We start from the raw sequence: 25,616 nt of genomic DNA, 5'->3' as shown, positions 1-25,616 counted from the left end.
CTGGGGAGCAGTAGTAATATCTACCAGGATTCCTTCCATCCCATCACCCTTCTTAAGTAACTTTGCAAACAAGGTAGTGATGGAGATAATAACAATGATGAAGATGGTGATGGTAACATCTGATGTTTGCACAGGTCCTGAAGGTCCAGAAAATGCTTCTCTCATTTACCTTATTATTATTATTCGTTTTTTTTTTTTAAAAAAAAACAAGCTTTGGCCAGTTTTATTGAAGAAAAATTGTGCATGATTTACTTTTCACCAGTCTGTCCTGGCATGCTTCTAATGATAACAGAATCACCTGGATCAATGATAGCCAGTGTGCATACTCTGTAGTATTTTCCACACGCTGTGCCCAAGTCAATATTATTGCTAGTGTGGTGATGGACACCAGTTTTGGCCAACATGGCATAATACTCTATTTCAGATTTCCTCAAGGCTGGGCAGTCGTTGGCAAGGCTGACCAGTTTCACTTTGCCTTGTCTGATCATTTTCAGAGTCTGCTTGTACCCCAGCACATACTTTCCACTTTTCATAACGAGTTGGAGCCTAGAGTTGAGCAACTCCAGTGACTTTTTCGAGCAGCTGCCAAGATGGCTGGGGAGCAAGAAAGCTCTCATTTACGTTACTTTTTTTTTTTTGAAGATTTATTATTTACTTATTTATTTATTTAATTTATTTTTGGCTGCGTTGGTTCTCAGCTGCGGCTTGCCAGATCTTCGTTGAGGAACGCAGGATCTTTCACTGCAGCGCATCAGCTTCTCTCTAGTTGTGGCGCGTGTGTTCCAGAGTGCGTGGGTTCTGTAGTTTGTGGCACCGTGGGCTCTCTAAGTTGAGGTGCCCGAGCTCAGTGGTTGTGTCACCCGGGCTTAGTTGCCCTGCAGCCTCTGGGACCTTAGTTCCCCAACCAGGGATTGAACCTGCGTCTCCTGCCTTGGAAGGCAGATTCTTTACCACTGGACCACCAGGGAAGTCCCTCATTTACATTATTAATTCAACGGTGTGCAATAACATTCCTTTATCATATGAGAGAACTGAGCTCAGAGAATGTTCAACTGAATGGAGTGATTGGCTTAGTATCACATCAATGAGTATCTAGGAGATGAAATACTGAACGTTTAGTCACAGCTGAAGAGGAGGCCCTGAGGGGAAAGTGGGATAGGAGTTTAACCCAGGAAACGGCCCGACGTGAGAAACCCAGTCCCAGAATTCACTGCAAAGGAGCTTTGAAGCATAAGGGATGAAAGAAATAAAGACAATAGTGGAGCTCGTTTCTAGTTGTGACTCCTTTACTTCTGACCACATACACCCTTTTCTTTCACAACAAAACATGCCTGGCCTATAAGCAGAGACACTTAATATTTACTACACTAATAAAAAAGAAAGTAAAAAACTGCACGTCCCGAATAGCATGTATTAGGTGTTACGTAAGAACACTATTAGATTTGAAATATCACATCTGGCCTGGAAATTTAAGGCAACTCATTGCCTTCAGCTCATTGAATCTAGATGTGACAAAACAAATTACAGTTGTGAAATTAATTGATCATGCTTGAACTATGGGAGAACTTAACAATCAGGATTTTAGAAGCAAAGGTAGCCAAATGAGAACGGCAGACCCAACCCCACAATAAATATTTAGCTGTACTTTTAGCATTAAGTTTGGCACAGAATACAGAGGAGACGTCTGGTCTTCTGGAAACTTACACATTGATGAAGAAGACAAAACTAATGCGTGTAAAATGATACACATTTCTGTAAAACAGTCTACAACAAACTGCTGTTTTGTACAGTGAAAACTCCAAATGATGTAGTAAATGTGAAGAAAACGAAATGCTAAGAAAGAAAGAGGGAAAAAATGAAGGAGGAAGACTCAGTGAAATTTTCTTAGAAAAGCTTGATGTGGACCCAGGAATGGAAGCTGAATACAGTCTGGATAGGTGGAGAGGAAAAGAGAATCAGTTCTGGAAACAGCATGAACAAAGGCTCCAGATACACGGTATTCCTGAGAAAGTGCCTGGCCCTGGCTATGGCACACTGACTTGCGTTGTTCTTAGTTGTGTTTGTGTATCTCTGTCTCATAGATTATGATCATCTCCAGGAAAGGGCCTTATTTATCTTTGTGTAAGTGGTGCAGGCATTGCATGTGGCACATAGAAGGTGCTCAAAACTCTTTCACTGGGGGGCTTCCCTGGTGGCACAGTGGCTGGGAGTCCACCTGACAGGGAAGGGGACGTGGGTTCAAGCCCTGGTCCGGAAGGATCCCACGTGCTGTGGAGCAACTGGGCCCGTGTGCCACAACTGCTGAGCCTGTGCACCACAACTGCTGAGCCCTCATGCCACAACTACTGAAGCCCGCGCGCCTGGACCCGTGCTCCGCAAGAGAGACCACCGAGGTGAGAGGCCCATGCACAGCAATGAAGACCCAATGCAACCAAAAATAAATAAATAAAATAAATAAAAATTTATTAAAAAAAAAAAAACCGTATGGTAATGTATGGAAACTAAATTTAAAAACAAAACTCTTTCATTGGGAATTCCCTTGTGGCCTAGTGGTTAGGATTCCAGGCTTTCACTGCCGGGGCCCCAGGTTCTATCCCTGGTCAGGAAACTAAGATCCTGCAAACTGCAGGGCCAAAACAGTAAAAAATTAAAAAATAAAAAGAACCTGGAAGAATGGGTAGGATTTTAAAAGAAAGAAGAAGAACTAACCTTCAATAATACCAACAGCAACATCTGGGGGTTTATCTGAACTTTACAAGAGTTGTGAGTAGTATCACCTCAAAGACAGAGAAACAGATGGTGATGCCTTCTCAGACGTAGTGGTTATGGACATTTCTGCTGCATTGCTAATGAAATGTTAGTTTAACAACTTTTATTTACGTCTCAGTTTTCTGAGACAGAATCTATATTTTATTGGCCTTTGGGCAGATCAGTAGAGGAAGGACTGAACGGGTAATTTACCTCCTCAGTCAGGAAATCATTCTGACTAAATGGGCTTCTTAATAAAATGCAGCATCTTAGCCAACCTCTACTTCCTCTCCTTTGGCACAAAGGAAATGTTCAGCTCTTTTGTTTTCAAAAACCTCAAGGTGTATCAGTTAACCAGCTGTCCTGGATGTGGCTTTGCTGGTTTGTGTACCTCTACTGAATGAATTAGAAAAAAAAAGAAAAGAAAGAAAGAGAGAGAGAGAGAGGAAGGAAAGGAAGGAAGGAAGGAAGGAAAAGAGAGAAAGAAAGAAGGAAGGAAGGAAGGAAAAGAAAGAGAGAAAGAAAGAAGGAAGGAAGGAAAGAAAGAAAGAAAGAAAGAGGGAGAGAGGGAGGAAGGAAGGAAGGAAGGAAGGGAGGAAGGGAAAGCAAAAAAAGGCCAGGTATGGAGAGAAGTGATTATAGTGAAAAGATCCAAAGCACCAGTGGGTGAATTTCAGCCTTGTTTAGAAACTCTAGTGATAGTAGAGGCCACTCAACACCTACTTGATTTTTTTTTTTTCCAATTAGGTGTCATGTTCTCAAGACTTTCCTCTTAGACAACATTGAGTCAGGTGGTCTAAGTGCTCAACCTACCACCTGGGCATCAACAAAACATCTGAGCGACATGCATGGATCCTTTAGTGGACCTCAGCCCCAGACGTCTAAAAAAGCACATTTCCCTTCAAAAGTCCCAGGAAAGCAAGTATATGGGCTGATCTGTGGATGCATAGAAGATTATATTCGATTTTTATTTGGTTCAATGAATCAGAGGTGCGTTTAGATGGTGATGTTGTATATTTTGGGTGGTGCTGCCTCTCCCCTGGAGCCTGCCAGGACCATGCAGCAGGCGGCACCCCAGCAAACCAGCCAAAGACAGAGCAGGGATACTTCAGGGCTGACTTATCTCCATTACCCTGGAATTTAAAACCGCCACCACTATGCTGTGTAAAATGACCTCCCAGGATATTTTGCTGCTTTCTCCAGCCCTGGGCTTGTACGAAGCTTTAATAAATACCTGCTTTGAATTTTATCTGCTCAGATCCTTTTAATGGAATTATTTATTTCTCAATCATCTCTATAACTTCTCTTTGGCTTCAATCCTCAGCTGTTGGAAATAGCACTTCTAAAAAAGCCTTCCCTGACCACGCTGGCAGAAACTTGTCTTTATTCTCCATTTCCCTCTTTTGCTTTATTTTTTGTCACCACCTGACATAGTATATATTCATTTGCTGATTGTTTATCTCATGTGCAAGCACACACATGTGCACACACACTAATATAAGCTACATGAGAGAAGTGAATTGTTTCATCTGTACCTTATTCCAAATGCCTAGAAAAATAGATGGACAATAAATTTTTTACAGGATAAATAGTTCATTGAATCTGCCTCTCTATTCACTGATTCATCCATTTAAATACATAGCTTGTATACAGGTTAGGATCATGGGCTCAGGACACAGATTGCTTGAATCCCAATTCCTCCACTTAGAAGCTGTGTGGCCTTTGGGCAATCACATAACCTCTCTGTGCCTCAGTTTTTTTGGTCATTAGTGTAACAGATATAATAACAATATATATCTCACAAAGTTTTTATGAGTATTAAATGAGACATTAGACAGACAGCACTAAGAACAATGTCTGACCCATAAATAGCACATAAGCACAATGCCTATAAAATCTCATGTGCTCAATAAATGTTAACAATCATTACTCATTTACTCAGCAAATATTTTTTTTTAGTTTTTAAAAATTTATTTATTTATTTATTTATTTATGGCTGCGTTGGGTCTCCGTTGCCACGAGCGGGCTTTCTCTAGTCGTAGCGAGCAGGGGCTACTCTTCGTTGCGGTGTGCGGGCTTCTCATGGCAGTGGCTTCTCTTGTTGCCGAGCATGGGCTCTAGGCACACGGGCTTCAGTAGTTGTGGCATGTGGGCTCGGTAGTTGTGGCTCACGGGCTCTAGAGCGCAGGCTCAGTAGTTGTGGCTCATGGGCTTAGTTGCTCCGCAGCACGTGGGATCTTCCCGGACCAGGGCTCGAACCCGTGTTCCTGCATTGGCAGGAGGGTTCTTAACCACTGCGCCACCAGGGAAGTCCCAGCAAATATTTACTGAATGTTTACTACAGGCCAGGTGCTATACTAGGTGCTGGGAATACAATGGTGAACAAAACCAAAAATGGACCCTGCCCTTATAGAGCTTATAATACAGTGGGAGAGACAGTTATTAATCCAAGTAACCACACACATGAATGCAGAATTAAAACTGCCTTAAATGTTAAGAAGAGCTTGGGTGAGAGTATATTTATAGGGTCATTTGATCTGGTCAGAGACAGAAGAGAAAAATTTCTTGGGAAGTTATGTATGGTGGGGTGAAAATGGATGTAACATCCAGTTTCAAGCTGTTTTGTGTTCTGTGCTATTCCGTCACCCCCTCTTTTTCTTCAAAGAGTCAGCAAGATAAGAATGAGCGAATAGCCTTGAGTTAATAGTGATTTTGCCTTGAAGGAGAAGAGGCTGGTCTCTGCTTAGGGAGCTGTGCTGAGAATGGACTTCAGCCCCAGGCACATGGGCAAGTGGAAACGGACAGGAGACTGAAGTCTCCTCCCCCTGTATCTATACTGGGGGTTTAAAAAAAATCCTAGGAGAATATGGGGATGTCTAATTAAGCCATTTTATGTGGACATAAAGGGAAAGTGGGAGTGAAGTCTAGAGGGGTTTTGAACATCTGTTCATTTAAAGAAACATTTGTTCATAAATAAAATAATTGTTTTATTTATAAATAAAATTTTGTAAAATTTTTACCTCTGTAAAAAATAATTGCTTTTCCTTTTTGGTTTTCCCTTTCATTCTTGGGCTATTTAAACTGCAGACATTCTTAAATGGTTGTACTCATAAGGCACAAATAATTTCATGGCTTTTGCTTTTATGTGGTGATGCATAGTCTTCATAATTATTCATATTGATCATATTTTTATAAGGAGAGAAACTGAGCCTTAGAACATTACTGATTGCCATCCTCAGCAAATTAAAGGCTAATGGCCCTTTGTTTGAAGGGCAAGTGTCTGGACTGGAGAATTCAGTTAGTTGCACTTCATGCCCTCAGCTAACCCAGCACTTCAGCCGGATGACTACACAGGTGCATGTTAGAGACGGAGGTTAAGGAGTCTAAAGGAAAAAACCCACTCCTGTGTGTCTTCTCTACCCTCAGTACTCCACTACAACACTGCTTCACTTCTGACCCCAGATGTGTGGGTTTTCTACACATCAAGCCATTCTGCAACACCAGCTGGGCGTCCTACAAGCTAACTCAATTCTGACACTATTTACCTGGAGACAGCATCAGATCCCACAGGCTAAAGGCTCAGTACCGCAAGAATGCCCCTGTCCTCCCCCTTCCGGGGCCAATTGAAAGTGCAGGTTGTCACTTGTGCTTCTGACTGACCAGCTAATTAAATTAGCTATCAATTCATTTCCTAGAGTGGCTCACAGAACTCAGGAATACAGTGTACTTAGTCGATTACTGGTTTATTCTAGATGGAAGAGAGGCATAAGGCAAGGTCTGAGGAAGACAGCAAGGACACCTCCGGTGCACCAGCTTCCCAGTACTTCCATGTGTCCCCAGCCTGGAAGCTCTCCAAACCTTTCTTATTGGGTATTTATGGAGGCTTCATTACATAGCCATGCTGGACTAGAACTCTGGTCACTTGTGACTGATTTAACCTCCAGCCCGTCTCCCCTCCCTGGAAGTTGGTGGGTGGGATTGAAAGTTCCAGTCCACTAATTTGATTTAATCCTGATTGGTTCCCCTGGCAACCAGCCCCCATCCTTAGGGCTTTCCAAAAATCATCTTTTTTTTTTTTTGGTCATGCCGTGTGGCATGCGGGGACCTTAGTTCCCCGACCAGGGATGGAACCAGTGCCCCCTGCAGTGGAAGCGGGGAGTTTTAACCACTGGACTGCCGGGGAAGTCACTTATTAACATAAACTCAGGTGTGTCGGAAAGGGGCTTGTTATGAATAACAAAAGACATCTTTATCACTCTATCCTTTAGGAAATTCCAAGGGCTTTGGGAACTCCATGTCAGAAATGAGGTGAAGACCAACATATATATTTCTTATTACAAATCACAATATGGGTGGGGGGGAGGGTCAGGGGGACAGTCTGTGGCCAGAGGGAAGACATCACAAGCCAAGCCCATGACCTTGGACACATTGGTCCCATCAGCTTATTCACTGAGCTGGCCGTCCGAGAAGACAATGAGAATAAAAAACAAAACTACAAATTGTTTCAAGCTTTGGAGTCCGAAGAATTATTAAAAGTGATCAAAATATAGTAATAAATAAGATACTGTTGACATCAAGATACGGAGAGATACAATTAAAATTCATTAAGACACAATAAGACACTCTCATCTAGGCTTGCAGTAAAAGGAACTTTGCCAAATGAATTATTCAAGGAGAAATGAGCTGAATGAGGGAATCCTCTCTTGGCTTAGCCATAGTTTAGACTTAGTGCAAACTTTCTCCCCAGGTAACAGTATAGCAAAAAGTTACAAAGAAGCACGTTCGTTTGTTACTTGAGTACTTTACAACAGTGCAAAGCTTGGCATTAGTCCTCAGATTATAGTCTGAACCTTTCATAGTAACTGAGGAAAATGAACATCTGGAATGTAATCTTCCATTTTAAAATGAATTAATAACAGATTCAAGACAAGTTTGTGGAGTCCATGTGAATCCTTTTCCTACTATTTTAAGGGAAAATTTTAAGCAATATCAATGAAAGAGTGTTTGCGGGGTGTTTGTTTGTCTTTGTCGGTCTTGAACACGTTGTACCCAAGGAAAGAAGCCAGATACAGAAAGCCATGTGCTGGATGATTCCATTTACATGAAGTATCCAGAACGGGCAAAAGAGACAAAGTGGATTCATGGTTGTCAGAGGCTGCGGGGAAAGGAGAAGAGGTACAAGGTTTCTTTGGGGGTGATGAAAATGTTCTGGAATTAGAAGTGATGGTTGCACAACTCTGTGAGTATGCTGAAACCACTGAATTGTACACTTTGAAAGGGTGGGGAAATTCCCTGGCAGTCCAGTGGTTAAGACTCCACGCTTCCAATGCAGGGGGCGTGGGTTCGATCCTTGGTCGGGGAACTAAGATCCCACATGCTGCATGGTGCAGCCAAAAAAAGTAAAAGGGTGGATATTACGGTGTGTGAATCATATCTCAATTAACAGAAGAAGAAACATGAACACTTCTTTACCAGAAGTTCTCAGAAAACCTCTCCTTACCTATCAGTGATCTGAACTACAGTACGTGAATGAACCAGTGTCCTGGGGGATGCCCTGTGTCCAATGAGAACCATGTGGGTGCTGAGTGGCTTAGGTTCCCCAGGGCCCATCCCCTAGAGCTAGGATCAACCCTCTTCACCCTATGACTGCTACAAAAAAGAAAACGGTGCCAAGGATGTGGGGCAAACACAATTTCTATTCTTGTACTTCTTTTCTCCTGGCATCCCACATCTTGGGCATGTCTTTATACCTGCTCGTATTCTATTATAACGTATTATAATTGTCTCTTTGCTGTCTCCCGTACTATATCACAAGCTCCTTGAATGCCAGGGCCTCTGAGTATCCCCAATGGCTAGTACAGTGTCTAGTCATGGAAGGTAATCAGTAAATGCTTATTGAATAAATTATTGATTTGAAACTTGGAAATATCTGCTATTCTGGCTGATGGTCAAAATCCCCAGAATCAGCAGTTCCTTATTTGTATGAAGCCATGCCTTCTGATACATCCTTAATGCATTACCCGCAAAAAGTTAAGTATTGAATCACTCATAGCTTTGTGTGAGTTTGTTTTATCAGCTCCTCTCTGACTCAGGGAAGAAAACTAGCCTGGGCTTCCCAGAAGCAGAAAAATATGGAGAGGAACTTGTCAACCTGACCTTTTAGTCTGGAACCAGCTCATGTGACAAGATCATGACCTAATAGTTTTTTTCTGTGTGTGTGTGTTTAAAATATGAATTTCCAGGCTTCCCTGGTGGCACAGTGGTTAAGAATCTGCCTGCCAATGCAGGGGACACAGGTTAGAGCCCTGGTCTGGGAAGATCCCATATGCTGCGGAGCAGCTAAGCCCGTGCGCCACAACTACTGAGCCTTCAGTGCTGCAACTACTGAAGCCCGCACACCTAGAGCCCATGCTCTGCAACAAGAGAAGCCACCACAAAGAGAAGCCTGTGCACTGCAACAAAGAGTAGCCCCCGCTCGCCACAACTAGAGAATTCCCATGCGCAGCAATGAAGACCCAACGCAGCCAAAGATAAATAAAATAAAATAAATTAATTAAAAAAAGTATGAATTTCCAATTGTTTAAGATATACCAATGCTTGACCCAACTTGTTATATCCCACACACACACTCACACACACACACACACACAGTCACATCCTCAGAGATAACTTTCTCCAGTTTCTGAACTGGAAAAGAGGCATTAGGCATCTTGAAGCAAAGGTAAAGGGGAAATGAAGTCTTAGTAATTTAAAACAGTTCTTTGAGGTGGTAAGTCAGCGTGGACAAAGGCGTAAGGATAGAGATAATTTATATTGTTTGAATCTCAGGGGCCTCTGATAAGGAGCTTTAAAATTTTTTTTTTATTTATTGGCTGCGTTGGCTCTTAGTTGCAGCACGCGGAGTCTTTCATTGCAGTGTGCAGGCTCGTTTGTTGCAGCACGCGGGTTAGTGGCCCTGCAGTCTATGGGAGCTTAGTTCCCCAACCGGGGATTGAACCTGCATCCCCTGCAATAGAAGGCAGATTCTTAACCACTGGACTACCAGGGAAGTCCCTAAAAAGGAGCTTTTGATAAGATCTATAAGGATACCTTCAGCTCTAAAGCCTTAAAGTTCTGGGATTCATCACAGAATAGTTTGTTTGGGAAAGCAGTTAAAGAGAGGTCATAGAAAATAATCTACAGCTTCAATTCTTTAGCTAAAAACTTTAATAGTGTTATAGTTAATTTGGAAGAGCAGTATACCACGAGCTCTGAGATTTATGGGTATAGTAAACTCACTAAGCAGGAATTAACAAATCAATGAAGGGAGGAAATTTCAAGTCTATGTTTGTAGGCAGAAAATAAGGCAGGCGGAGCCTTATTAAGGGCAGGCAAGTGACAAGTAATGCAGTTAGAGAAAAACAATTCAATCTATCTAAGTCTGTAAATTGACAAATTTTGAGCTATCAGATACAACCTGGGAAAAGGATTAAACATTATCATGGATATGAGAACTATATTCTATAGAAATATACACAAAATTGGATGTTTACATCGATACTACTTATAACATTGAAAAACTAGAATCGTAATCGTTTTTAAAATGAAATTGTTTTAATAAGTTATTGTACATGTATCCATGAAATAATATATAGGTAAGAAGATACACTATTTTAATAACTACCTGGAGGCACTCTGGGAACTTGATGAATTACCTTGATGCATGAAATACTGGCTTGTGAATCCATGATGTCAGTACAAGTAACAGGTATTATTAAAAAATAATGATAAAAATTTAAAACGTGTCTGGTGACTCAAGAAGGTTTTCGTGGATTGTCTGGGGCTAGTTATAGTAATTCTAGGGGACTCGTTGGGACCCAGGAAAAGGTCTCCTGCAAAACCACATGGGGGATGGAGGACAAGGTGGGAAGGTGAGGAAGGAGCTATTTGGTTGTTTACATCTTTTTCAGGAAGCATGCCTGAACTCCACAAGGAAACAAGGCAGAGGATTCAGGGCTGACACTCGGAAAACCCCTCAGGACCAGGGGGCCGGAGCTGCTGGTAGTGCCTTCTCTTAGAATTACAGCCCAAAGGTTTTCAAAACACACTTTAGAAGATATGATTAAATAGATGACAACCTATTATTAAGAAGGTAGATTTAAAAAAATCTTTCCTCCAGAGGCATTCCATGTGAGTCCACTTGCATCACAAGATGAGTCACTTCTGAATGTTTCCTGCAGCCTCCGAAATTCAGTAGCCAATTACTTCCACAGAGAACAGAGCTCAAGAGTGAAGGGAAGAATGGAAGAGCTTTGAAGGGCCATTTCCACTTGCTCGTAAACACTCTGAATGAAATGTAAGCTGTTCCAAGTGGTACCAGACTGATTGTATATTGCTCCATCTTTATCTTGGCTGTCCAGACAACACATTTTATTTGGGATTTAATTGTCCTTTACTTCCTCATACCTTCTCCTCCCAATCAATTAATAATCAGTAAGCCTTTAATTAAGCATTCTCATATACAGTGTGTAAGATCCTTTGGTAAAGACACTATTGAATAAAATGTAACAAGGGGATGCACCATTCTATTTGGGAACATAGGTTTACTGTTACTCCTGAGTGGTTCTTTTTTTTTTTTTTTTTTTTTTTTAACACTTTCCTGAGTTCTTAATCCATTAATGTCAAAATGACCCATCGGGGGAAATGGCCCAACCATTATATATATAGGGTTTGCAATTCCCAAACCCTATATACTCAAGAGTGGACCTTTCTGTGCAAACTTGTTATTCTTCAAATCTGATCTATCTATGCCATATTACATAACAAATAATTGGCTACAAATGTATCCATCGTACAAACCTTGATTTCACCAAGAAAGAAAGTACATCATAATTACTAGGTTTCTCTTTGGTGATTAATCAGAGAACTTTGAACTTGCCTTGCACAAAACATAGAGGAATATTCCCATGCCATTGCAGAACGTTTGGTATCTCACTGAAAGAATGGGTTGCATGCTCCCTGAAATATTTTAGCAACCTCTGACTCTGCCAAATTGTTTAATACCTACAGGATAACACAAAAGAATTTGAATGGTGTTTCGATTATAAATGCTTCAGAAGAAATCTAGTGATGTGGATATTACAAGGAAAAAAAATCCACAGTCCATTTATTGAACTCGATGTGAAATAAGCACACTGCAAACAGTTGCTCTGATTCATGGCTCAAGGCTGTTCTGCTTAAGCAGGCTCTCAAGATCCAACAAGTCATCTGGTGACTCAGGCAACTGCTGAGCAGAAAACAAAATTGCTCCGTCCAGCATGTGTTTCTGAAGCATTTACTGGGTGTAGCTTTTATGATCCGGCTGAATCCTTTTTTTGCAAGACTTGCAACAAATTATTGAATCAACAAAGCGAAACAAGTCTGTAGCATTCCAGAAGGATCCCCTAATCTAGATATAAAATATGCAAGTTACAACTAATCTCCACAAATGCACATAGGGAGGACTGTGCTAGACCAATTTAATAAAAAGGCTAATGCTGGCAAAGTGCGTTTAATTTGGTACAGTTTCATCAATTAGTTATACTTGACAAAATCAGAACATAAAAATATTTTAAAAGTTGACAGTCAATCTGCTTAAACAAATCTTATGCGCTATTAAGGTTATTAAGAAAATTATAAGCTATGGTCTATAGTCTGACATCTTAAAGAATAGGAACTCAAAGCATTTTTATAGTTACACCCTGAAACTTTATTCACCTTTTCACTGTTGGATATGGTCACACGGGCAAACACAGATGGGATTTCTGAAAACTCAGGAATAAAAAGAATTGTGAATCATGAGAAAATGGCTCTACATTTTAACTTTTATAGTACTTATTTTCCCCCAGTTTTATTGAGATATAATTGACACAGAGCTCTGTATAAATTTGAGGTATCCCACATAATGACTTGACATATCTATCTATATATATTGCAAAATGATTTGTACTTTTTTTGCATTTAATTTCTGTAGCACTTAATTTCTTAGCTTTGGAAAATTTTGTACTTAGAGCAAATACTTCTTGAAAGGCAATTATTAAATTGAGAATAAGAGAATCTACAAGAAAATAATGACATAAAAGTTCACTTCCGTTTTTATGTCAAATATTGAAACTATATTGGTGCTTAACTATATATTGGGGTTTGTTACAAAACTGTTTTGAACTGTTTTGAACTGTTTGAACTGTTTTGAAACACTTCCATGCCTCCCCCGCAATTTTTATTTTGAAAACAAATAAACCAACAGCAACAACAAAAAAACTATAGAAAAGTTGAAAGGATAGTACAATGAAGACGTATATTCTTTACCTAAATTCACCACTTTTTAATATTTTATCACATTTGCCTCACCTATTTATCTATCTATGCACATATTCATACAAATATATATCTGAAATATTTTGACTTGATTAAATTCTTTGCTATTCATATATATACACACATACACACATGTGGAAGGAAAGAGAGAAAGGGAGAATTGTTTAAGAATAAGGATATCTTTTCTAATTTTACTCTTTTTGCCTTTTTTTTTTTGACCGAGCCGAACAGCATGTGGGATCTTAGTTCCCTGACCAGGGGTCAAACCTGCGCCCCCTGCACTGGAAGCACTGAGAAGGATATCTTTTCTAATTTTACTCTTTTTGCCTTTTTTTTTTGACAGAGCCGAACAGCATGTGGGATCTTAGTTCCCTGACCAGGGGTCAAACCTGCGCCCCCTGCACTGGAAGCACTGAGAAGGATATCTTTTCTATAACCTATCCCAGTATAATGATCATACTCAAGAAAATTAACATTAGTTATATAATACCATTTAACATACAGTCCATATTTGAATTTCCTCTGTTGTTCCAAAAAACGTCTCATAGCTGGGTTTTTTGTTTTGCTAATCTGGGTTCCAACCAAGATTGCACTTGGTTATTCTTCTTTAGTTCTAAATTTAGAGCAATTTCCCTGCCTTGAAAAACAAAATTCTACATCAGTGACTTTTCTTCCCCAAGAATCTTGAACAGTGTCCCACATTTTGGATTCCTCTAACATGTTTCTTCATTATTATATTTAGATTAATCAAATTTGGTGGATATACTTATGTTGCTGGAAAGCAGTATTTAAAAACAAATCTTAAAATTTCTTTTCTTGATATTATTGCTCCCCTAAATTTCTGGTGTATCAATAAACAAATTTTGTTTTTAAAAATTATTCTATATAATAAACAGCACGGTCCTACTAGCAAATGGAACATGTGTTTCTTTAGTATATGTAGTTTTTGTGAGGCCAGAAGATGTGTCTCACAGACTTTCATTTTAAACCTTCCTGGGACTGCCCTGGTGGTCCAGGGGTTAAGACTCCGCCCTTCCAATGTAAGGGCTGTGGGTTCAATCCCTGGTCGGGGAGCTAAGATCCCACATGTGGGCGGCACAGCTGAAAAAAAAAATAAATAAATAAAAGAGAAAGAAAATAAACCTTCCTAATACCAAGCAACTGCCCGGTATACATAGTTCTTTACTCTCACTCATGCTGTGAGCACTCTTGGGTACGTATACACAGCTCATCATCTGAACCTTAATGAGTCTACACAGTTGTTGAGAACACACACCATGAGAATAAACATCAAGTAAACAAGACTACAGATAAAGGTACATGTTGGCTTATGACATTCTGATCTTCAACAATTGTTCTTATTAAAATTGCCATGTGCCTTTGAGTTACTGGCCGTCACAATTAAACCTATACAATAAGCACAATTCCCTATGACTTCCCCCAAATTTACTAGAGTTTTTAATGAAGCAAGGTTGCAATAGGGGAGATTAAATCTTCTAATAATTAATGAATTGGTCTAAACATCAACAGAAGTGGATTCTCGTCTCCATCAGTATTGTCAAGATCATTATTGAATCACATTTCCTGGGTTACCACAAGGTTTATTACTCATCCAGACTATTAGGAGCTGATGGAGATCTTTGACTTAACTTTGAGGTTGGGATCTCACCGGCTAATTTAACATTAGCTGTTCACTTACAGAAAGAAATAATCCTAGAATCGTGAAACTGATAGAAATTTCAAAAGGACATTGTATACATTTCTTATCATTAGGTCAAAACTCTCATATCTGGCAGCTGAATATCTACCCTATTTGGAACAATTCTTTGCATAGCGGTTTTCTATGGCTTTTTGGGTAAAGTACTCCATTGTGAGGATATTTCATATTTACCTTAAATTCTTTCTATATGTAACCGAGCAGTACCCCATGGGAGCCTTCCTGGGACAGGCTTTCCCCCATATCTTCTGCTTTAGGTCCTCTCTGAAATACCTAGATAATAGTATTTGATGCACATTACCTGAGTTGTTTTGCAGATGTAAAAAAAAACCCTCTCCAACAAATGGTAGATGTTAACTTCTTGATGACCATGAGCACACAACCCCCAGGCCTCCTGGAGCCTAAGGACTGATGATGTTAACCCCTGAGACACGCCCCCCCACTTCACCGTCAGCCAATCAGAGAATGGTGCACAAGCTGATCACACCCCCTGTGACCCGCCCCACCCCCATTCCCCTGGCCCCCACTTACCTGGCTTTTTTTTTTTTTTAATTGTTAATGATTTATTCATATATTGCTCACAAGGGTTCTCTTTTGGTCAGTTTAATGATAAACTGTCTCCAGTATTTATGAAAATCTTATGCTCAATCTTTGGGGTTTTTTTCTTGTATTATCTATTGTCCCCTGCATCGGCAGGCAGACTCTCAACCACTGCGCCACCAGGGAAGCCCCTAGAAATCTTATATGGGCAATAAGAGTTATAAAGAATTTCCTTGCCATGGAGTGAGTTGTATATAGCAAATTGAGTTCGAAATGTACCAAAGTGGAATAAATTGGATTAGAATGAATCTATTTAGAAACTTTATTTCATTTGAATTCAGATTCACTATGAAGTCAGAACAGTGCTGGCCTGATCTATTATGGCTTCTAAGACCAAACCACCCTGTGGCCCCTCATGAGCTCAATGCCATGGCTCGGGGCTCAGTAGGGGCTGTCTCCCCTACACCCAACCCCACTGGCCCCTGCAGTCTGTGGCAAATGACATCCACAGTTCTTTCAATTCAGTTCAACCAACCTTTATGGAGCGTCAGGCTCTATGCTTGGTGGGGTTGGGGATTTTTCTTTGTTTGTTTGTTTTGTTTTGTTTTGTTTTGAACATCTTTATTGGAGTATAATTGCTTTACAATGGTGTGTTAGCTTCTGCTGTATATCAAAGTGAATCAGCTCTACATATACATATACATATACCCCTATATCTCTTCCCTCTTGCGTCTCCCTCCCTCCCACCCCTCCAAGTGGTCACAAAGCACCGAGCTGATCTCCCTGTGCTATGTTATCTGGCTTTAAAAAGTGCTTTGCCAAAACCCTTCGGGGAGTTAGGGACTTTTAGGCCATGAGCCACCTGTCTCCTTGCATGGCCTTGTACTAAACCTTTCTCTGCTCCAAACTCTGACCTTTCAGTTTGTTTGGCCTCACTGTGTGTCGGGCACATGAACTTGCATTTACATATATGGTAGCTTAGAGACAATAGCTATCCTTAAGTTGAAAGTTTTTTCTCAAGTTTGGACTCACTCTCGTGGCTGCAGACAGAATAAACAACGTCTCATTAGCCTTTCCTCATGGGTCTTGTTTCCCAAACCTTTCATCATTTTTATGGTTTTCCTTTAAACTCTCTCCAAGTTTTCCATCCCCTTTTAGATACAAAGCCGAGAATTAAATATAGTATTTGCAAGGATATGATTAGTACCAAATTTAGAGGACAATTACTACACAGTTCTTACATTCTGTGCTCTAAGATTTGTTAATTGTTTTCAAAAATTATCAGACTTTCCATAAAAAACAACCAAGATCCCGAGGAGTAGTCTTGAATACTACATGGTCATGTTTTAAAACTCATTTGACCTTGGTCCACTTTAGTGGGATAAAAGCCATCAAAGCCCTCCTAAGGGACTTCCCTGGTGTTGCAGTGGTTAAGAATCTGCCTGCCCACGCAAGTTCGAGCCCTGGTCGGGGAAGATCCCACATGTCATGGAGCAACTAAGCCCATGTGCCACAACTACTGAGTCTGCGTGCCTAGAGCCCGTGCTCTGCAACAAGAGAAGCCACCGCAATGAGAAACCTACGCACTGCAATGAAGAGTAGCCCTTGCTCGCCACAACTAGAGAAAGCCCGTGCGTAGCAACAAAGACCCACGACGGCCAAAAATAAAAATAAATAAACAAACAAATAAATATATTTATTAAAAAAAAAAAGCCCACCTAAGTCTCACTTTCAGTGAAAAAGTTACTCAAAACTGCAGAAACATCTCAGAAAGAATTATAAGGATAATTCCTTTGAGCCACAATGCGTTCATGTCTTAAGGTCTAGTTACTGCAAAATTACAGGCCCAGAAGAGCTGATGCAGATTTACGTTACTGCTTACTCTGGAGTTAACCAAACAATGCACAACTGCTACACGCGTTCTGAGGAAGCTACACCGAAGTATTTTATATTTAAAAGGCAGATGACCCAACATTAAAAATCACAATGAACTCAAAACTCTGTTGATCATGAACTGATAACATGGTAACCTTCTGGAAAATTGTGGAAATTTTAATCATGTGCGAGTATGGGTTTGCAGTGAGAGCCTCTGCATCATTGCCACGCATTTCGTAGCAGGGAAAGCTCCTGGTGGATAACTGAGGACTGTCTTTGGGAAACCCTAGCAATATGTTAATTTTCCTTGCCAGTAATATTAGCCAAGCTATCATTTACTCAGTGCTTACTATGTGTCGGACAGTTTATTACACCCTCTGTACACATTTTCTCCTTTGAATCATATCAGCTTTGTGAGGGACATGTTATTAGTATAGCCTACTTATAGATGAGCCAATTGAGGCCCAAATATACATGGTTGTGAATGTCAGAAAGAGGATTCAGACCCAAGTATCTCCAACCCAGTATAAGTATTGCTATACTGCCTACGCATATTAAATTTCAGTAATTTAATAGTTTACTAAAAGCAGAACTCATTCTTATTTTAAAATGAAGTTCTCTGAAGATGTACAGCATTCATGTGTAAAATCAGAAGAAGGGACTAGCGTTTTTAGATGGGTTCCTGGTCCCAGGAGCATGTTTTAAAACCACCGCTCTACAGCACTTACACATAAAATAGATAAACAAGGGTTTACTGTATAGCACTGGAAACTATATTCAGCATCTTGTAATAACCTATAATGGAAAAGAATTTGAAAAAAAATGTATATAACTGAATCACTTTGCTGTATACCTGAAACGAATACAATATTGTAAAACAACTATACTTCTATATAAATAGATAAACAAATAAATAAGAACTACTGCTGGGATTTCTGTACTGGATGACCTTTTTTTTTTTTAATTTTTAAAAATTTTGGCCATGCCGTGTGGCTTCAGGACCCAGACCAGGGATTGAACCCAGCCCCCCTGCAGTGGAAGGGTGGAGTCCTAACTACTGGACCACCAGGGAATTCCCTGGATGACTTTTAATGTTTTAGAACCTAGGCAAGGTTAAAAGACTGGAATTCATTTTAAAAGGCAGTGTCGGCTGTTGCTTCTCTGAAAGTGGCTCTGAGGACCGCAGGCAAAACCTCCTGCCCATAAGCCCCAGAAGGAGGGGCCCTATGCATGGGGGACCTTGCTCGGCTCTTCTCCAGGTGTAACCTCTAGGTGAGGAGATGGGGCCAAAGAGATGCGTCTGCCCAACACCCATGACTTCTCTTTCTAGATTATGCTCCGAAGTGCTCGGGACCCCAGCTTTTCCTACCCAAATGGCCTCAGGTTGACTTACAGGGTTTGTCCTGACTTCATTTGGGGTCTCTTTCCCCAGCATCAGATTGTACAGCCAGGACCCTGGTGGGCGATGCTTAGTGCAGAGCTCTGACCCACTAGAAGCACAAGAGCCTTCACTGTGCGGGAAGAGGAGGGCCAGCGAGGTCCCTGTGCAGCCACCCTTGGCCTCTAATGCCAAGGAGTCAGAGACACCTCTGAGATGGAAGTCTCGCCTTCCAGGTCATCACAAAGGCATGTTCATCAAAGTATACAGATTGAATGCAATCTGTTTAACAATGTGCTAGCTTGGTGTATAGTCAAATATTTAGTCGTATGGCATGTGGGCTACCATTTTACTCACGCCCTGGCCCACAAATAACAGGGGCAGCCATGCCCCTGACTGCATAAAACAGTGCCTCTCCCAGGATCATTATGACTGTTGTCAAACCCAAGTTCCTGTGCCCACAGTGAGGCCAAACAAACTGAAATGTCGGAGCTGGAGCAGAGAAAGGTTAGTATAGCAAGGGTCAAGTAAGGAGGACAGGAAGCTCAGGCCCCCAAAATCCAGAGTCCCCAGTGGTTTTCGGGGAAGAGTTTTTATAGCCAAACTTTCGGGGGAGGGCTACAGGGTGACTTGCTTCTGATGGGTTGGTGGTGAGGTTTGTGCTCCAAGAATCTTGTGCTCAGACTGAAGTTACCATCCTCCAGCTTGGCGGAGGGGCCTTAGTTCCTGTAGAAGAACTCAAAGGTATATTGGTATGTATATTCCTTGAGGAGGAACTAGGACTCTGTTTTCTCACTGCACTATTGTTTCTTCACTGCTTTTCCTTTGTTTGTGCATTCTCTCCCTTCTCTGATTAGAAACTGTTTGATCCACATCTGCCCTTTGGAACTCAGGGAAGGTCTAGGAGCCTGAAGCCTTTTCCTACAAACTAGAAACGGGGGACAAGGTAAGGCTTTTGTATCAGGGAGGACCCCTCAGGGTGCTGCTTGATTTCAATTACACTTATAACAAAGGCACAAATGTTAGAGTGCTAATTTTCTGATGCACTTCATCAGCATAAAAATCCATTTTGGGAAGCAGTGGAGTCTGGACTGCCAGACCCTATTTGAACTCCCACTGTTGCATCCCTTACCCACTTGACCTTGGGGAAGCTTCTTTTGTAAGCCTGTCTGGAAACTGGCTGAGTCAGGATTAAATGGGAACATCCATGAAGTACTTTTGGCACCTGCTACATAGCAGTACTCACTGCAAGTGCTGGGACTAGTGGCTTGTAAATCCACAACTTTTGTCTTTGACCTGTTTTCACATTACCATTCACATTTAGGGCCGAAGACTGTAGAATAATTGAGCTGAAAGAATATGTAGTCGTTTTGCTGAACATAATATTTAGGAGAACAAACTTTGGGCTCAAACCGACCTGAGTTCTGGTCTCCCTCTATCCCCTGCCAGGTATAAAAGTCACTGGACCTCTTTGAGACTCAGAGTCCTCAATTATAAAATGACATCAATAATAGTAACTAATTCATTGCACTATCATAAGGATTCAATGAGAAAAATTTCAAAAATGCTTGTCACACAGAAAGTTGATTATCTTCTTTAAGTGTTATACTTCAAACCTATATTGAATTGCATTCAATATAATATTCTATTGAATTTTATTCAATAGACAACTTCTCTAATTTACTGGGATATTCTGAATATTGGTGAGGTCTACCAAATGAAAATCAAATTTGTGTGTAATTATTTGGTAAATTCAGGACAGATACTTTTTCTAAATGTTGTTGTTGTTATGTGGTTGTTTTTGTTTTCACTGGAGAACTGTATTATCCTCTGCTTTTGATTCCATTTATACTGCTGACAGAACCTTGTCTTTCATACTTGGACCTTCAAATGAAAGATAATTATCACCCAAACAAAATCATAAAATACGGTGTCATTTCCAGCCCTTTTAAAAGCCTAAGAAAATAGCGATCATATTTGAAGTCAAAATAAAATGGGACAGAAGAGCTGAGAAAAAGAGAGGTACGTGCTTTTTTTGAAGTCCCTGGAACTTTCCTTGACAGTCACACGCATGTCTTCCTTTCTTCCTTGTGAGCACTTTGTGAAGAGCCGCGACCTTGAATTCACTCAGAGGGACACAGAGACCCATGGAGCTTGGCTCAGCGCATGGGAATTCCGCAGACGCACAAAGTCCAAGAACCAGGGCTCCCCGGACACAGGCCGACGCTACATTTGGATTGTGACTAGTACAGTTTGGAGAGATAAAGCGCCAGAGACTCGGATTCCCTTTTCCTTTTCTCCTTCCTCCTCCAAAGAGATTATTTAACAGTCTGTTTACACACCTAGCACTTGCTCACTCTAATAATAGCCCCTGAGCCTGAATCCTCCTGCGTCACTGCCTGTCATACAGCGTCCTCAGCTGTTTCCACAACTTGCGTGGCTGGCTCTCGGTGCTATCTGGAAACGTCCAGGAATGTGCAGGGTAATCGGTGATTTTAATTTTAACCATGCATGACATGAGGGATCTTCTATTTATCTCCAGTGACCTGTCTTTAAAATACAGAGTGTAAGGATGAAAGAAAATCAGGAGAAAACTTTGGTGTGAACCCCTGTGCAATAATATGTGTGGGTTCGTACAAATGTATTTTAAATATATTCACACAAAATGCACATTAGTACTATTACTACAACATGTAGTAGTATCAATTTGCTTACACAATTGGGACAAATACCTGTATAGATTAAAACTGTTATTCCATGGGCTTCTGGGGTGCTGAGAGTGTCCAGTTTCTTGATCCTGTGCTAGTTACATGGGCGATTTCAGTTTGTGAAAATCCATTGAACAAAAGAATTACTGTGTGTGCATTTTTCTGTATTACATTTCAATAAACCGTTTTATTTATTTATTAATTTACTTGGCCAAGCCCTGCTGGCATGCAGGGTCTCCCCCGCAACGAGGGATCGAACCTGAGCCCCCTGTAGTGGAAGGGCAGAGTCTTAACCACTGGACTGCCAGGGAAGTCCTCAACAAAAAGTGTTAAACATTTACTATTTAATCTCAGTGTTTTGAGGAGAAATGTGATCAAGTGCGACAGCACACCATATACACAGGACAATACATATCTGAACTGTATCAAAGACCAAATAATGTTTGAAAATTTTACAAAGTCCAATAGACCTAAATCTCTCATTTAAAGGGGGTTCTATTTTATCTTTGAGAAATTTCCCTCCCCAAAACCAAAATAACATTTCTTATCTCCTCACAATTATAGCGATGTAATGAATTTTAAAATAGCTCCTCCTTTTGGTCTAACATATTTTTGTTGTAAAAAAGTCTTAAAAACTAAACTGGTACATATTCTCTGCAGGGCAATATCTATAAAAATACAAGATGTTCATGAATTCGATGAAGAAACTTTGCTTTAGGAATTATTCTAGAAATACACTGCGAAGTCTGTGGCAGTTTTGATATTTAGTCATTCATACACTCAACGTGCAATTGACATATTTATTGAGTATCTACTCCATAGTAGGTGTGAGGCTGGCTTCTGGGGATACATTAGTGAACAGGACTGCTGTAGTCCAGCTTTTTTTTTTTTTTTCAAATTTATTAGTAACATTATATTATAGAGTATATGCTCCAAGTAAAAGAAAAGGGTTTTAAGATTGGATAGTAAATACTTAGGTATTTTAAAACTTCACATAGTGTCTGTGTATAAAGATATTTAAAAAGTAAGGGTAGTATAAGATTGAGAAATTAAGGAAAAGCAAGCTGACATAACTACTGATACACTTACTGATGAGCCTCATTAAGAAGTTGGACAGTAGGGATCCTTGTTCCCCTCTTCTGGTCCCAAACATGGGCAAATGTCTAGGGGAAGAGCTTTCATTACTGCACTGCAGATGCATTTCTGTCTTTCCATCCAGCCTGGCCACTACTGTTCTGCCTCTTCCAGGAAGCCACTTCTCCATCACCAAAACTGTTGGACCTGTGATTCGATAATTCCCTTCTTAGCCTGTTTGTATTGGTTCCCTTTGTCCCTGAGTCTCTCAGGGGTGACGCAGAGGGTCCACGTGGAGTCTGCACATAGGTTGGGTTGTCTTTGTAGTCCAGCTTCGATGGAGGACTCCCACAAATTTTATATGCCAGAAGAGAACACAGATATCAAACAAGTCACATAATTCATGATTTGGTTACACATTTAATTTAAAATTACAAAAAAACCCCCCAAAACCCCACAACATCTAAAACATGACAAATTATTCAAATTATATTTAATCAAATATTATTTAATCCCAAATGAAGGAGAAGTACAGGCCATTATGATTATGAAAACATGCAATTAAAAGATGTGGAACAGTCTGGAGAAGTGAAATAGGAAAAAAAATTTTGGAATGAACTAAAGATCATGAAAGGTTAAAAGTTTTAAACCATTTTGACAAATCTGTAAATAGAATCATATACAGCTGTCTTAGAGAATTAGACAGCTGAAAATTGTGTAAATATGCCCAAGATAAATTTGAAAAAACAAGTTGCAAAATAGTATGTGCTGTGGTGTTGTCCTATACTTGTAAATGAAAACAGTTATAATGTACAGTTTTATGTATCTAATACATAATGAAAATATAAAATATGAATATTTGTGTGTGTGTGTGTTTGTTTGTGGCTGGATATTCACCATAATCTGCTTTTAACTTTTGCCTGGGCATCTGTGTAGACATTTCCCAGCTTTCTTTGCAGTGAGGCGTGGTCAAGTGACTAAAATCTCACAATAGAATCTGGCTTGTAGTAGTGGGTGGGTCTAGGGTCTTGCACTCTACTTTCTCTTCTTCCTTTCCACCAACTGGAACCTGGACTTGATGGTGGCCTATCTCTAACTATGACAATATCATGGGGATGGCAGAGCAATGACTTGGAAGGAACCCGGGTCCTTAAATGACCATATGGAGTAGAATTTCCCTAACAGCTGGAAATTTCCCTGACAGGTGGAATTTTCACCTTAACGTTTTTAAAAAGACTTTACTTTCTTGAGCAGTTTTAGGTTTACAGAAAAATTAACAGAAAGTCTGTACTCATCATCCCCCCAACCCCCCTCTCAGTTTCTCCTATTATCAACATCACGCATTAATGTAGTATATTTGTTGCAGGGGATGATTATTATTAACTAAAGTTCATAATATTCATTAGGGTTCGCTCTTTGTGTTGTAGACTCTATAAGTTTTGACAGACGTAAAATGACAAGTATCTACCATTATGATATCACGCAGAGTAGTTTCATTTCCCTAAAAATGCCCCGTGCCCCACCTATTCATCCTTTCCCTGCCCCCCTCCTCCAGGGAAGCCTAAATGTGTTTTTAAAGTCATTTATTCCCTTTGTAATAACAGCTTAATCTTTATCCTAAAGTAAATCTTTGTAATTTACAAAGTCTTTACCTTATCCTAGTGTGAAGACTTTGTCCCCAGGTGGGGTTTTAGGAAATTATCACTTTAGGATATTTATTTTACTGACAGGGGCTCTGCCTGGCTTAACTTGAATTGGACTCCTAAGCCTGATCTTGGGTCTCGCTCTCTGTCCTCCCGGAATCCAGTTTGAGCCTGAACTCTGCTAAATCAGTTTAGAGAAAATACCCCACCCTTGGTATCTGATCAAATTCCTCGTTCCCCACCCTCCACATTTTACCATTCTGGCCTGCCTTCGGCAAGAATTCTGTTGGATCTAGTAAGAATTCCTTACCGTCGATGTTTCTTCTTAGTAATTTTTTGTCCACGGCCACCCCAGCCTGTTCCTTGCATGTGAATTCCCACTCGTTCTCGCTGGAGTGGAGTCTCTCCCTCCATGAAGCCCCTCCCCACCCCTTGAAAAAAGTCTGTCTTACCATCTTTAATAAGTGTCATGAATCATTTTTTAACGCTGTAATGTTTGAATTTTTAATGATTACTTATGATTTTGTGACTGGAAAAATAATATATATACACATGTAGATTTACAAATTGTCTTAAATTCAGAGGGATCAAAAGTAATCACGAGGGCTTCCCTGGTGGCGTAGCGGTTGAGAGTCCGCCTGCCGATGCAGGGGACACGGGTTCGTGCCCCGGTCCGGGAAGATCCCACATGCCGCGGAGCGGCTGGGCCCGTGAGCCATGGCCGCTGAGCGTGCGCGTCCGGAGCCTGTGCTCCGCAGCGGGAGAGGCCACAACAGTGAGAGGCCCGCGTACCGAAAAAAAAAAAAAAAAGTAATCACGATATTAATATGAGTTTAATCTACCTACAGTGCTGTTATAACCGATTGACAGGTGTTATACAACTGAGGCCAAAACATGCAAATATGACTCCGCCCATGTGCAGGTAACTTAGCGCAGGGGAGTAATACAAAGAGAAGGCTGCTTTTAAAGAAACTGCGCAGTGAGATAAAGATATAGAGTAAAAGCCGGAGAGCCTGGCAGCTAAACATTCGTTGACCAGAGGCGAATTAGCTTGGAAAGGCTTAGATCTGGGACACTATCACATAGAGTGATGTTTTTCGAAGGCTGTGCAGAAGCCATTTTACCCTGGAACGCAGGGCTGAATAATCCCACTGGTAAGGGTTAGTGGTATGAACCAGCAAGCTTTAGGAGAGGGATGTAAAATTGTTTCAAGATAGTTTAAGAAATGTGACTACGCACCACTATTCCGTAAATACTTTGTATCAAGTCTTTCTTACTTTCGCCTAAAACTTTTGTTTGTTTGTGCATTTTTAATTCAACACACCTGGCTGACTGTGCCTTAAGGACACTCTAAAAGGAAAGTTGCCTTTCAAGGCTGTTATTGATATTGGTTCATGTTTATTGGTTGCTTTTGATGGGTCCAGTACAGTACTAAGCAAGTCTATGGTCTCATGTCATCTGCACAACATCTGAGGTAGATATTAATATTAAACTCATGCCAGCTCTCCCAACAACCCTATGAGGCGGTTACTATTATTAGAAGATCCATTTCACAATTAAAGACCCTTCCCAAGGACGCATAGCAAGTAAGTGGGCAG

The 25,616-nt window shown here is 40.6% G+C and overlaps 1 protein-coding gene across 1 annotated transcript; it reads right to left on the bottom strand.

Moving 5' to 3' along the window:
- Positions 1-213: 213 nt before the first annotated feature.
- LOC112413745 (60S ribosomal protein L30-like) lies at positions 214-617 on the bottom strand. The gene has a single exon (XM_024765793.1). The coding sequence runs from the start codon at positions 615-617 to the stop codon at positions 249-251; it is 369 nt and encodes a 122-aa protein (XP_024621561.1). The 3' UTR covers positions 214-248.
- Positions 618-25,616: the final 24,999 nt, after the last annotated feature.

Source organism: Neophocaena asiaeorientalis, unplaced genomic scaffold (genome assembly GCF_003031525.2).
Source record: "Neophocaena asiaeorientalis asiaeorientalis breed wild unplaced genomic scaffold, Neophocaena_asiaeorientalis_V1.1 scaffold217, whole genome shotgun sequence".
In the NCBI taxonomy this organism is placed as follows: domain Eukaryota; kingdom Metazoa; phylum Chordata; class Mammalia; order Artiodactyla; family Phocoenidae; genus Neophocaena; species Neophocaena asiaeorientalis.
Note: the sequence above shows the minus strand (reverse complement) of the source record. Positions and strands in the feature narration are given on the sequence as shown.